The 14,887-nt window shown below is 47.9% G+C and overlaps 1 protein-coding gene across 1 annotated transcript in view; it reads right to left on the reverse strand.

The window, feature by feature from the left end:
* Positions 1 to 5,820: 5,820 nt before the first annotated feature.
* PRKCH (protein kinase C eta) overlaps positions 5,821 to 14,887 on the reverse strand; it is a 113,435-nt gene continuing 104,368 nt past the window's right edge. The window contains exons 13-14 of the mRNA XM_036385078.1: positions 8,126 to 8,269; positions 5,821 to 6,831 (exon numbers count right to left, since the gene is read on the reverse strand). Of these exons, the coding sequence (XP_036240971.1) occupies positions 6,685 to 6,831; positions 8,126 to 8,269 (291 nt within the window). The 3' untranslated portion in view covers positions 5,821 to 6,684. The remainder of the gene's footprint in view (positions 6,832 to 8,125; positions 8,270 to 14,887) is intronic.

Below are 14,887 nucleotides of genomic sequence, written 5' to 3' on the forward strand. Positions count from 1 at the left end.
CCCACTTGCCTTTTTTTCTCCAGTTATAATTGGGTTTTAAACTACTGAGATTAGCATTTGAGAGGGAACACTATCCTGTGACACAGGGCTCACCTGACCCATTTCCTCAGGCAGCTGGAGGCAGATTTTCCCCACTGTCCAGGGAAATGCAGAAGCACCAAGCTGTTCAAATCCATCACCCAGCCTTCCCCTTGGAGAATGGGCTGGTGATGAGTGAGAAGAAAGGGCCTGAGAAGAGGCAAGCAGAAAGGCTGCCCCAAGGAGAGCAACATGCCCAGATGTGTCTGTCAGATAACAATACCTCAGCTCAAGCTCTTCACAGAGCTTAAAAATAATGATGACTTAATTCCAGGTGAAATACTCACCTGTAACGCTGCTCTCCTGCCTCAGTCAGGATTGAGCTACTGATGGTGCTGTCCTTGTCCCAAAGTGTGGACACAGCAACACCCCAGAGGCTGGAGGAGACACTGGCCAGAGTAACCTGCAAACCCAACAACCCCATTCTTGGGATAAACATGACACTGTGCTTCAGTTCAGAGGAAAACTGTGCTTAGCACCAACCTCTAACAAAGCTCTTGATGCCCTGTTTCTTCCAGACAGCATTTGGGAAAAGAAAGCCAGACTTTTGTGCAGGAGGCATCTCTGGGCAGCAGACAGGCCTGTAATGACTGGGAGGGCTGGAACTGCTTCCTGTCTGGGTCTAGCAGCAGATAAGATGGAGATACATGAAATTGCCTCTCACTCCCAGCTGAACTACAGCACACCTTGGCCAGGCTCCAAAAACTGCTCATTAACAGCTCCTGTAATGCTCTTCTCCTGGAAGATGTGGTGGTTATAGTGGAGGTGTTGAAGTTGTTGCAGTGGTTTGAAGATGTGGAGATCCTGCTCCTGGAATCAAGTGAGGTTCCATTTAAGAAGAAATGGAGTTTTAGTTGTCACTGTTGTAGAAAAACTGAGGCCCTGACCCGAGTTCACATTAAATGGTTGGAAATGAGAAGCCAGGTGATGAATAAACCCCTCATTTGAAGGAGGGGGAAGGAGGCATTGGAGGAACTGAGTCACCAGTTTTGAGCAATCCTGAACTCATGGCTAAAATCTCTCAACTCCACTTTTATAAGAACTGCTGCCAACAGCAGCTGTGGGAGCTCAGAGCTGGAGCAGAACTGACACCATGGGCAAGTTAAAACTCTTTCAGGGATACCTTCACACTGACACATTACCTGGGGGAGCCCACACAGGGAAGACTTTGCCTTTGTCTGACCCAAGCTCCTTTCAAGCTTCCTTCTTGAGATGAAAGGGTTTGGGGATGTTCCTTTGCAGTTCTGCCCCACAGCCTCCTGCCACAGCACCTTCTAACCCCCACATCCCTGAGACCTGTGGTCCCCAAGTCTCTTCACTCCAACTGCCCTCATGGAGGGTCTTCCTAGTGTGGATGGGGCAGAAATGATGATTCTTGTGTGCCTTCACTGCCTGCAGGGGCCTGAGGCACCTCTAAAACACAGAGAATCTTCTCAGTCACAACCCAGAGCTGTGACCCCATTTCTTGAGGACACTGCCCTCTCTCTTTTTTAGCTTCTGTTAAAGGCATGAGAGGGGAGGGAGCCTGACCCTCTTCCTCAGCTGCCAGTGACATATATGGACATCACTGGGACACTGGCTGTACCAAAGTCCCCATGAGAAGACACCGAGGCTGCCAAACACCAACACTGCTCCCTTTCCTCCATGCTTTTTGACCTCCTGCTGTCCCCTCAGGCCTGGCTCCATCAGCAGGACACTTCCAGCCTGAGGGATGATGCTGAGCACTGTGCCCAGGGGAAGGCAGGATGGGATGCAGAAGGTGACAGCTTGTGCAAGGGCTGATGCATGTGCTCAGAAATGCTGCTGGACAAGCCCTACACACAGTGACTACACAGCACATAAACGCCTTCCCCAGCCTTCCTCCCTTCTCCTTCCTCACTCCTGTGCCTTCTGGGAGCCCTGCTCTGTGGGTTTGGAGACAAGGATGCAAGGGAGCACACTGTGGTGACTGTACATAAACAATAGGAAGAGATGGAAAAATACATAAACCCTGTGCCTGCTCAAAATTTTATCATCCACCTCTTGGTGTTTGGCATTTTTCTCCATGCTCCAATGCCTGGCTTCACATCAATTCACAGACCTCAGCTTTCATTTAAAAAAATTACAATTGCACAACATTCCTGCTCCTATTGATGTGGAGAAGTGAAAGTCAGGAACTAAAATATTTGTAATGCAGATGTTTAAAAAAAAAGGGAAGAAAAAAAGAAAGAAAAGGAGACATTAATTATTTTGGAAAGCTCTTGATTTCTGAGTGAGCTGCGATTTTCAGACAACCTGACTCATCATTTCTGAATGCTTTGGTTGGGCAGCCCTGTATATATTTAGTAATACAAACCCTGACTTGCAGCTTCCAATGAGAATCCTAATGGCATGATAAGACAGATTTTCATCTCATTCACATCATTTCCAAATATCAGGACATTTACTTAGCGGGAAGAGTTGTAAAAGCTGTGAAATGCTCTCCCTGGGGAGCAGCAGAAGCCTTCTGGCTCCGCTTGAGCAGCTCAACAAAGTGAGGGAGAGCAGGCAGCACGGAACAGCTCTCCCCTCTCTGGCCAAGGGACAGAGCAGATGATCCCAGACTGTTTTCATTTCACTGCTCCTGGCTCTGGGCTTTGCTAACCAAGACCATTGCCACACCACAGCCATGGGAGCTGCTCTCAAACCTGACTGGAGAAAGAGCAGCTTCTGTAGGAGGAGCACGCAGCTCCAAGGGAAAAACTACTCTTGCAAAGCATTCAGGACTTCACAAGGAGTGAGGAACCTGTGCCAATGCTTGGGAATGCATTCAAAGCATCCTCAGCCAGCAGTTAGAATTGAATTTTTTACCTTAAAATCCCTTGGGCACTGGAAGTCTGTGAGATTTTTTCCATTGCCTATCAAGCAGCGGTATTTAAAATGATGTCTTTGGCAGCACTGCCAGCATAGAGTAGTTGCACGATGATTTTCATCTCTTCATCCCAGACCATCTGCTTCTTACCATCAACTTTCAAAGGCCTTGAAGGAGACGCAGGCCACTGAATTTTATAGCTAGACTTCATGAACCTCTTTGAAAATGAAAGGATTGCACCGAACACAAATTTACAGACATCAAAGGGATCTTCTTTTTTCATGCAAGCACTAAAAGCAGTGCAAAGGGAACTAATTACAATTTGCTCAATTGCCAGTTTTCACACTGGAGTGAATACAAGCATTTTAGGCTTTAAACCTTACAAACTTGTGGCTGCCAGCTTAATATACTTCTAATGCCAGAAGCAAATTAACAGACTAAAACCATCTTGCATCCACTGAGGCAAGCAATGAAACCAAAAAAGCTGGCAAGGTAGCTCCTGGAAAACTCATGAGTTTTGTGCTCTTGCTTGATTTCTTCTTTCTTTAATAAATCAATATTTATTTACATATTCAATGGCAGGGCAAACACTAATCCAGCTTTTTCAAAAGCAAAGCCATTGCATTGATACTTTTTATTGAGCTGATCTCATCCATACTGCTGACAGAGTCTCAGGGAACTCAACTGAAATGGCAGCTCCTCATAAAAAGTATGGGAGAGTTCAGGGAGCTTGGCCAAATGTGGCTGACTCAGGATCTGCTGACTCCAGTGGCTGAAAGCATTACCCAGACACATGAGTTGCAGGCAGGCAATGGAGGGGAAGAGCTGCCCTAAATTACAAATCAGAATCCAGGTGAAAACTGTGAAAATCAAGAAAATTCCTACATAGCAGAACCTTAGGCTTCCAAGTCCAATCACAGAATTGACAGTGAATTTGCACCAAGGGTGATGCAAGGGTGCAGTGACCACTTCAAATCAATGAAAAGTGAAGCTGGGGGAAAAACTCCCTTTGTCACTTGAACCCTGCCCCATTAAGCCACCAAGCAGGTACTGGCTAGCCACAGTGAGAGCTTTCCTGCTCCCCAAAATACCATCTTAGAGCCTCCAGAGATTCACAAGCTTTCTGGTTTCCAGTTCACAACAGTCCCAACAGACCACCTCCAGACATGACTTAGTTCTCATTCTCCAAGATTTTAGGACACAGATTGGTGAGCACTGATATGAAATATGATATGATGTAACATTGACACACAAATAAAGCACTCCAAAGGTGACTACTGCACATTCTTCATGCTGTCAGCAAGGTAAACTCTCAGATCCTGGGGCTGTGGAAATGGTACCACGTTTTGATGCTGAAGGCAACACTGTGGCAGGAGCTTCTCCAGCAGGAACTATTCCATAAGGTCTCCCAAAGAATAACACAACCAGTGAAACCCTGGGATGATGCCACTGGGCTGACATCACTTACTGCTCTCCAGCACTGACCATCAGGGAAGGAGAGGCAGAGGTTGCTCACAAGAGTCAAAAGCAGGAGACTTTATTTTTTTTTGAGTAGAAGAGTCAAAAAGCCATCAACATAAAATTCAGGCAGTTTGGGGGCTCCCACTCTTGGTGGCCAACTGAGCTTCACTTACACCTTACCAAGCAAGCACTGCTGCAGTTGTAACCCCACAAAACTGAGAAGGAATTGGAGTGAGGAATTGCCTTGGGTCACATCTGCACCAGATGGGTGAACACCACGAGTCATTCACACATGCACAAGGTGCCACAGTGGTCCCCTCATACAAATACATCCATCCCTGAACGGCTTCTTCCTATATGGGAAAGCAACCCAACCTGCATGGCTGGTTCTGCAATCATTTTTCTGGAAATCTGCTCTTTTTCTCCCACTTATACAACACAACCTGTCGTTCCTCTCTTTCCCCACTTTGGAGGAGCTGGGTACCTACACACCAGCACAGGGATGGGCTGCAATGTGGCCAGAAGGTGCCCATGGGAGGGAAGGGAGATCGGATGTGGGTGAAACTGTGCTTACTGGAAGAGGAGACACAGGAAAGAAAGAGGGAGAACTGCTGGAACACTCAGGCACAAAGACAAGAAGAGCCCAAGGGTACCTGAGCCTCTGCCCCACCTGTCAGACAGTTCAGAGATGCTTTAGAGGTAGAAGTGACTCAGTGGAGTAGAGGGGACTGGAGTGGGAAGGAATAATTCCTGCATGTACATCTCAGCTTCTTCATCTCAGATTTCCTCTTCACAGCAGGTGAGCCCATACAGACCAGTGGGTCTGTGCTGTCATGGGGGCTGTACCTCTGTAATTCCCATGTCCAAGGCTCCAGCTCCCCTACACAACTTTCACAGCTGCAGTGGGGTGAGGTCTGTGCAGAACTGTCCCTCTCTGCTGCACCTCACCCTTTTCTCAAGTTAAAGCATGTGAGGAGCCCAATACAAACATCATCAGTTTTGCAAGAGGTTAGAAATCCTTTTCCTTTTCCAGAAATTCGTATCTGCCCAAGGAAGAGGCTGTAAACCTGCCATAGAGCTTCAAACCCAGCAAGGAGTGCAAAGGTGTGCCAAGGAGCTTCAGGAAAATCATCCAGCTTCAAGGAGAACAGGAAAAGCACAGAACCATCTCCCAGAGCATCTGGGTTCCAAAATCTGCACTGAAAAATCATCTCAGACTGCCTGTGGCAGAAGCTTGAGGATGCAACTGATAAGAAGTGCCCTGTGAGTAATGAGCTCTTAAAGCCAAACCAAACCAAGTCACTGTGTATCTTTAGATAAGGTTTATCACTCTGATGGGAGAAAAGCTGTCCTTTTGTATTACCTGTTGGTTGACAACTCTGCCTTCAAGCAGCTTGCCAGCTCTGTGGCTCCCATCGCAATAACGCTACAAATAATTTAAGTGCTACCACTTTGGATCAAAATTTTAATGAGGCACTAAACCCACAAAAGGGGCTCTGTGTAACATAATTAAATAGAAAGGGCCTAAATAAACAGTACAACAAGTTATATTATAGTTGAAAACAGCTGGGAGGCAAAGAAAGGAGCATTGAAGATGCATGATGTAAAAAGGCATTTCACAGAATGCAAACACTAAAACTTTTCAACACGCACAAAGAGTAAAACACTACGAGCACATGACCTCCCTTTGATTTGGAAGTATCTGTGTGGGCCACAGGGCATTTGTTTTGGTTTTTTTTCCTTCTGCTAGTCAGCACAATGAAATATTTCACATGGGAACCCAAACAGTGTCAAAAAGAGCCATCTGTGCTTCGGAAAGAAATAAATACTGCAGGAAACAGGTAAAGTCAGTGGGAACATCTGGTTCAGTCAGGCCATGGGATGTTGGATGACATCTCCAAAACGCTGGACAGTGCTGGGACTCCTCAAAAGAGTCTTGCAAACAATCAGCATTGTCACAAGTCTGTTTGGCTCAGGGCTGCAAGACACTTGTTCCATGCTCAAGCCGACTCCTGGAATCCATGGCAAGCAGTGACATCAGGCTGAGCCAATCAGCTCAGCATCCAATGCTCTGTCTGCATCAGCTATTTACAATATCAGGTTTGTTCCACCCCTGTCAATATTTGATCCAAGAGCTGCAGAAGCCCTACAAACACAGGAAGGTTTCAATTTCACATTAAGGTAACACTGACAGTGGTGCTGCTGTATCGTGCCAGTCAGTGCACTGCTACTCCTTGAGAATGAAATTACTGGTAAACTTGGTTTTCATTTGATTTCCTCCCAGTCCTCTCATCAGCCTTTCTCCAGAGCCACAGCTATTCCAGCAGGTCTGGGTTGGTGAATGAAAAGTGTCTAAATTCATCCTGGTTTATCATTGCAAGGATCCCTTCTTCAATGGGGGTCAGGATGGGCTCTTCTTTTATAAAATCTGGATCAAAGTTGCTCACGTCATCTTTGGATTTCTGTCAAATGGAAAACACAAAAGAAAGACAAGTCAGAAGTATGTATCATCTGCTTGATCCTTGCTCTGTATCTGAGTGCACTGAACCATCACTTCCATAACCCAGGCTGAGCCGACTGAGAGCTTTTTCTGGGCTTGCCTCTCACAGAGCAAAACCTTTTCCAACCTCTGAAGGTTCTGACAGGGAACCCCCTCTCAGATTTAACTGACAGCAACTCTTGGGGCTTCCCTGGCCAGACATGGCAGGGCAGGGCACATGAATCAGTCCCTCCCCTCAAGTGGCAGCACAGTTATCAGCTGTGTTCCCAACTGGCTGACTCCACACAGTCCCTCCTCATCTGCCGAGTGTCTCAGCTGGGTTTTGGGGAGGGGTGGAGGGCACTTCTCTTAGTGCCAGCCATTAAACTTGCACAATTCTGAATTATTGGGCCGTGGGAAGACAAATGGCTGGCCTCCAGCTGCTGGATTCCTTGCTGTGTGCCACAGAGTGGGGCTGCTTAGAATGCACACACACAAACTGGGTTTGTGGCACATTTTCATGAGGCATGTGTTTTTCCTGCTCCCAGAGCAAGATATTTTATTGACAGTGAGGTCAATAAAATTTATTGACATTGAAGTCTAACATTCCCAGATCCTGCCCAGCTTGTGGCAGACTGAGCAGGCTGCCTTAGCCTTTGATTCAGGTTAAGGGGCAACTCGAGATTCTGCATGTGAGCTGTCACACCTGCCCAGGTACCTGATCCTGAACCCATTGCCACTGAGAGCTTGCAGAGTGACCACAGCATGAGACAAGCCACCCCAGGCAATGATCTGAAAGACAAGGAAGCCACAGTGACAACCCCAGAGAGGCTAGCCATGAAGAGCAGCACTCTTCTCTCACACAGCATCCTCAGGGCTGTGTGGCACCACTGGGGACAGGGGCAGCACTGTACCCTGTACAGCCTGTCTGCCATTTGAAGCTCTCACTGACAGTGGCCTGGGCAGGGAGCATTGTGCTGAATGAGGGTTACTTACCCTGTTTTATCTTTGGGGCAAGCCAAAGGGTACTTGAGGGCTTAACCTGCTGCAACTGCTTTTACACATCTGCATCTTTTCACTGAGCTGCCTTTGAAAATCCAGCACGGAGGGGAAAAGAGGCAGCTCAGCAGGTGCCCAACCAGCAGCCAAGCCAGCGTCAGAGGCCTCACCTCCCTTCCTTCACCTCTTTGCTGTCTCACGGCAACAAATCTGCTTACAGAGCCCAGCAGAGGGAAAACCCCCGAGGGATGCCCTCCCCCAGCCCCCTCCCCACGTACGATGCGGGGCCTGAAGGGGGGCTCCATCTGCCGCCGGTTCAGCAGCTCCCAGTCCAGCTCCTTGAAGTAGGGGTGCCGCAGGATCGCGCCCTCGCCGCCCAGCCCGGCGCTGCCCAGCCGCAGCGTGGGGTTCTTGGTCATGAACTGCAAAACACAAAGGGCTCCTTGTTCCCTCCCATCCGGCGGGGCCACGGGAGAGGGACCCGTGAGCAGCCACACAAAAGTTTGTCCTCAGCTTTCCTGTTGAACTCGGCTGCTGGCCGGAGCTCAAGCTCCTTGCAATGGAACCACGTGTGAGGAACTTGACTCGCTCCCCAGAGGAAGAAGCTGGGGTGTGTTTCTCCCTGGTGCTTTGGCTTTTGGTGAAATCCTTGATTACCACAGTAAGAAAAGAAAGTTGAGTTGCATCATTTGCAATATTACAAATACTGCCCAGTGTGTGTTTGGTCATTATTTGTTTCTGTATTCATTTCTCAGGAGTACAAGCTTGCTCCCAAACGCCATCCAGCAGCCAGTCAGGCTTTGGCCTGGACTCAATCCTGAGCTGTGCCTTTTTCCTAAAGCTCTCCCTGCTGAAGCCCTGCCAGATGCCTACACTTTCCTTCCTGTCATCTCAGGAAACAGAGGAAAATGGGCAAGGCTCTGCCTTTTAGAGCCCCCTGACCCTGAGCTGATGGGAGCAGACGGGTGACTGTCTCCTCTCTTGCTGCTGAAACACCAATAAAGGATTTCATTTTGTAACATTTTTATTCTGCTGGCAGCAAAAAGAAATCTCAAACCTCAGCCAAAGTGCCCTGACTTGCCAGGGAGCAATGAGGAAAGGCAAACATCACACAGATGGTGTGAGAGGGCCCCGGTGGGTGCTCTTTAGGTCCTGATGAAAATGATGAAGTGTGAGTGCTGTGGATATTCTTAAAGGGGAGGAGGAGAATCCTTTCCCCAGGAAGGAAAAGAGCTGGTTGGCTTGTTAATTTAGAATTACAGTTCTTGAAAATTCAGTAATAAACAATCTTTCCCCCTCCCTCAAGTATTTCCAATTCACTGGAGAAATCAGGTTATGTTTAAACTGGGAAAATAGCTGCTTTTATTTGCCTATTGAGACAGCAGCATAAAGCAAGCTGCACTCTGGTGGAGGTGTCCAGACGACTTCCTGGAAGATGAAAGAGCATTATGTTTAGCAAACAGCTGAAGCAGCCAAAGCAGACAATCAGTCACTGTTTTGGGAATGACCAAGTCTGCTGCATCTCAGCAATGGGGGAATGAAAAGAAGGGGAGGTGCAGTGAGAAACCAGCTTCATTCTGCCTGCAGAGCCTTTCACAAGATACAAACTCTCCTAGGACAAGAGGATAAAGGGTCTAGTCGTTCCCCATCTAGAGAGAAGGTGGGGAGCAGAAAGATGACTGCCTGATGCATAGAATTCTCCCCAACACCCCATTCTGAGGGGGCTTGCAGGGATGAAGCAGATGGGGCATCTTTAGCTGACACCTTGCAGGACCCCAGAGTCTGCTGGCATCAGTACAAACCTCCCAGCTCTACCCTGGCCCCCTGAACCCTTTGAGGTCAGGTGCTGCCACAGGATCCCCCACAGCGGAATAATTTTCCAGCATTCTACCCAAAACATCAGTAGAAAGAGCTGCAAGGTGCCCCCAGATTTGCAGGAGGAGCCACCAGGACAGGGGCAAAGCTGAGGTGGCTGCTGCAGCTGGGCTCTCCCCATGCTCCTCTGGACTCTTCAGCTCCTGGGGATGCAGCAATTCCAGGGTCAGGCTCAAGGACAGGCAGAACTTCTGTGTCTCCCCAAAGCTGCCAGCTTGTTCTTCACCCTTTCTACCATCAGAACTTCAACACAATTTCTTTTCCAAGAGACTGCCCCAACATTTCTGTGGGATAGTGATATCCCCAGAAACAGCTTGGTTTCCAAACAAGAAATGGGTCAAGCCAAAGTGACTGAGAGACCTGGTTCAGACAAGCCTTTGCAAGCCTTGAACTAGGCTTTTTTGTTTTGCAAAACAGACCAGAAACCTCCTGGCAGCCCTGTCTTTCTCTAGAGATTCATTCTTTGTCCCCACAGATGGATATCTGCACCTCACTAGCTCTGATTTGCATTGCTGGAACACCTAGAAAGCTCAAACAAGAGCAGAGCATGCTGGTGCTGGGAGTGGTATAGACTGAAACATTCCAAAAAGACAAGAAAAAATTGGAGAAAAGATCTGGGAATACATCACATGTCTCCTGGCTCCTGCCCTGCCGCCACCTCCATCACACCAGGAACCTTCTGTTAAATGTGGAAAGGAAAAAAATAATCATGAAAGTAAATAAACTCTGAAAAGGACTGGCAACAAACTTTGCTTGGGTTCCCATTCATGCCCAACCATATAAGACCAAAACCTGAACCCAACTGCCCATTTCCAGGCCAGTTCAGAGCCCTGGGATATAAAAGTGTGTTTATATTCATATCTGCTTGATGTATTCCATGTGATGCCAAAATTGCACCAAGCAAAGAAATCCAGTGCAACAAGTGAAGAGCCAACATAAATTCATTTCTGGCTGCTTAAAACACCCTTTTTGTTAGGACAATGAGGATTAGGCAAAGGCCATCCCTTAAGGTAACACAACATTCAAACCAAAACCGTTCAAATTCGAATGGCCAGCTCCAATTTTTCCATTTTTGGACCCAAAGACTGGTAAACCTCAGCTGGGTAACTCTAGGCACCATCCACCCCACAAAGGAGGCAGGAGAAGAGCGAAGGATTCAAATTCATCTGCTGCTGGAGCACATTTCCCTGGCTGGCTCCTGAAACTGATGCCAGGTTTCCACAAAACCCCTCTGAATTATTCCTTGCCTCCAACAGAAATGAGCTGACCTATGGTCAATGCTGCTGCCTCTCTGGCTCTGTAAAAACTGGGCTGAGAAGCACAAGGGGCTGCAGTGACCCCACAGCATCATGAACCACTCTGGAGAGCACTGCCTAAGCCTTTTCCCAAGGTTCTGGAAGCAGCCAGTGCAAGCTAGCAGGACCTTGGAAGTGAGTTATAGACCATGCACTCTACCAGGAGTATGAACACAACGTGAAGAGGCTCCCCTTCCATGGCAGTCACACTCACACTGCTCTGCTTCAGCCAAAATGTGGCACAGGTGCCCAGGGAATCTCAAGGTCAGGTTGGATGGAGCTCTGGGCAGTGTGGCATGTGAAACACAGCCCTGCAGCCTGGGCAGTGCAGCACCATGCCAGGCTACCCAGGCCTGGCTGCACACACACCTCTGCACCCAGGGGCTGCCCATGGCTGCTCCTCCCTTACATAAAATCTCCTGGTGAGTTTTGGAGGTGGCAGGCCCATCACAGTCTGGTGAAGGGGGTGTGTTTCTCTGGCAAGAGGCTCCAGTCTTTATCACAGTCTTTTATCATTTGCAGGAGTGCAAATGATGACTCCAACAGAGACAGCACTGATGTTCTGCACTGGCAACAGTTGCCTGCTTTGCTGTAAGAGGTATATAAAATGACAGAATGAAATTTTTGAAGCCTGCTTGCACTAAAATACAAATAACAAAGCCTCTCAAACACTATTTGAATTCACCAGGAATTACTGCACTGACACAGAAATGATAAATTTTCAGTTTGTGTTGCCCAGTAGGCAGAAAAACCCGAAATACTCCAATGACCTCTCAAAGGCTCCAAAACCCATGAATCTGCTTCCTCCCTGCCTGAGGCAGCACTGACATTTCTCTGCTGCAGCAGGGCAGCATCTGGCAGATCATCTCGTGCTGCCTCTGCTGTCTGATGGCACTAACAGCAAAGCAAAGAGCTCAAGATTTCTGTAAAACCTAATTACACGCTCAGCCTCCATCTCTGAAATGAGTATCTGCAGCCCATGCTCCTGTCCTGACCATGTGAGAGGCTTTTGTGCAGCAGGAGGGGTGAAGTGCTGAGAGGGGGAAGCTTTTCACAAGTGTAGCTCCTCTTCCCTGTGATCCCCTTGGCTGCACTCAGAAACAGCTGGAAAATGTCCTACAAAGTGTTTGCTGTTCCTGGCATTCCTGGGAAGGCCAGAGGTTGACACTTGCTTCACAGTTTTGATAGCCCTCAATGTCCTTCCAAGGACAACTCTCCAATGCAGGTGGTCAGAGATGTTCAGCAGAAAGTTTTTTGTGGAAAGATGTCATCTCCTAATGCTTAATTCTCTCTATTTTTCCACAATAACCATGAATGCAGCACAAACCTCAGCCTCTGGCACACAGATGAAGAAAAGAAGAAACACAAAGAAAAAAAAAAATTAACAGTAACAACAACAAGGCAAAACAGAGATGTTCCTGAGCAAAAATAAACCCAAATCCAAGATGCCTCCCAGCAAAACCAATACCAACACTATCAAGCTCAAACCTGAACCAGGCTGTCAAGCCCTTGCTCTGTGATCACATCCAACCATGGGAAATTACCCCATTCCCAGGGTAAGGAGCCCCTTGGGAGCATCCTCAGACTGGGATCCTTTGGGCTACACCAGTTTGCTGAGCAGCAAACTGGAGCAAGGCTCTCCCTGACCTCAGCTCACCCTCCCAGCAGCACTGCAGCCAAAACCAGCAGCTGGCATGAGCCAAAACCATGACTTCATGAGATCATTTGAAAACCTTTACTGAGAGAAAATGCAGCAAGCCATGACAAGAAATTAAAATCTGGGGATTAGTCCACAGAGAGCCCGTGAAGTTACAAGGAAAAAATGCTGCCATAGCAGTGCCAGCCATTGGGGAAAATCTGTGTCAGCCCTGGGAGCTCAGCCTGCAGCAGGTGAGGGGATCTGTGCTGGTCCTCCCCTTCACCCACAGCTCAGACCATGCTGGGAAGGGCTCCAGGACTCCTAGGACACCGGGCAAGGCTGTGGTGAACTCTTGCAGTGCTGCTCACATGCAGCATTGCAACTTCTGTCTCAAGAGGCTGAGCCTGCAAATCAGTCGAATGGCCTGGGAGTCACTGCAGGGATGTTTGCACAAATCAGCCATTTCCTTGCTGATTTATTTCCTTGAATTGCAAGTCTCCTTTCTCAACACTGGAATCCCTGATTGGTTTTACACAACTGATGTATGTGTTATTTGCATCAGGACAATTAATTTCATGAGTAATATCACGGATTACGTGAAATTGCATCATGTTCTAGGAAAACATTAACAAGGCTCAATCCTGTCACTGCACTTCAGGAAGAGAAATACAACTTTCTGCTCAAGCAGTCCCTTCACACTGTCAGCCATCTGGATAAGAAAGAAATCATTCTTTCTTGGACAAAAGAACCTTTTAAACACACCAATTCCCACCAGGACTCTGCTGTATTTACCCCGTAGGAGAAATCCTATGTCCCAGCAGCTCATCCTTCAAACACAAGCACACAGCAGAGAGGGAGGATATTCCTAATCATACAGGCAGGGAACAGAGACTAAGGAAAATTCATCATTTTCTTTTGCCAGGAGCCCAAAGGCAGCCTGTCACAGAGAGGGTGGCAGTACCTCAGTGTCACCTCCTCTGCATCACAGGGCCCCTACTCAAACTGTGGCACTGCAATAGTCAAGTCAAACTGTTAAAGGAATGGAAGATTTCCCTGTTCATGGTTTTAAAGTTTGCCTGGTGTTTCTCTCATGTTGGTACCAAAGTAAAGAGCAGAAGCAGCAGCACAGGAGATTAATGCCCCACAGTCTCTCCCCCAGTAATGAGGGAGAGCAGGAGATCAGGAGATACCCAAGGTGCTTCTCTTCATTAAGATTCATGAGCTAAACTAACAGGGCAGAAATTAACTGGAAAGGAAATAAGATTTCTCAAAGATCCATTTGATCTGAGACAAAAGGGAATCATTATATAAATAGAGCAATTACTCTAATTAAGGCTTCCCTACATGAATCTCTTGACTGAATGCTGCAGTTGCTGAAAACAGTTTGGCTGCCCATTATGTAAGGCAAACAAACCCACAGTCTGGGGTGTCATTAGCCCTCAAACAAAGAAGAAAGATGGTTCTATGGTTCTGTCTGTTAATGCCTGTATTATTTTAATGACTGGAAGCCAAGATTTTTTATTATTATTTTTTTTAATACAAAGCTGCTCATTTTGAGCCAGAATTGTCTTTCGCTCTCCTGAGCAAAGCTCCCATCAGCCTCCATCCCAGTCCTGCCAGGTGGTGCTCACAAATGTGCCTCATTTGCCCATGTGAGAGCATTCCAGGGCTTGGACACACCAGTGGGTTACAGGAGGTGAGGGAGGCACAGTTTTACTGCAAGGTGAGGTCAGAGAGCTGTCCCATGAAGTCCTCGTGCTTAGGGCAGCTCAGCCAGTGCCTGGCTGTGGCTGTGAGCCAGGCTCTTGGAACCTGGAATCCTCCTTCCTGACCTTCCCTGAGCACTGTGCTGCTGGGCAGCTCTGGAGTCACTGTGGCTCTCCCAAAAACCACCTCTGTCTCATCTGGGGATTTGCTCTGACTGCAGACATCAGAGGCCATGTGGTGTTCCTGCTCCTCTCCTGCACACAGAGGGATCAGTTGCTGGAAGCCCTGACTGCAACCAGTGCAATCCAGTGGTGCTGAGGCAGGATGTGACCCCACAGGGTGTGGGTACCCCCCTGCTGCAGCCCTGCCTACCCCAAACTGGGAGCAGGTGAAATCCTTCAGTGCAGAGAAGGTCCAGCAAGCACAGTGCCAGGGTTCAGAAGTACAAGACTGCCCTGAAAGCATTTAAAGGAGAGGGGGGAGGAGGAGACAGAGTGTGAAATATCTGTTATCTCCTTTTCCAG

Source organism: Molothrus ater, chromosome 6, assembly GCF_012460135.2.
Source record: "Molothrus ater isolate BHLD 08-10-18 breed brown headed cowbird chromosome 6, BPBGC_Mater_1.1, whole genome shotgun sequence".
NCBI classification, from domain to species: domain Eukaryota; kingdom Metazoa; phylum Chordata; class Aves; order Passeriformes; family Icteridae; genus Molothrus; species Molothrus ater.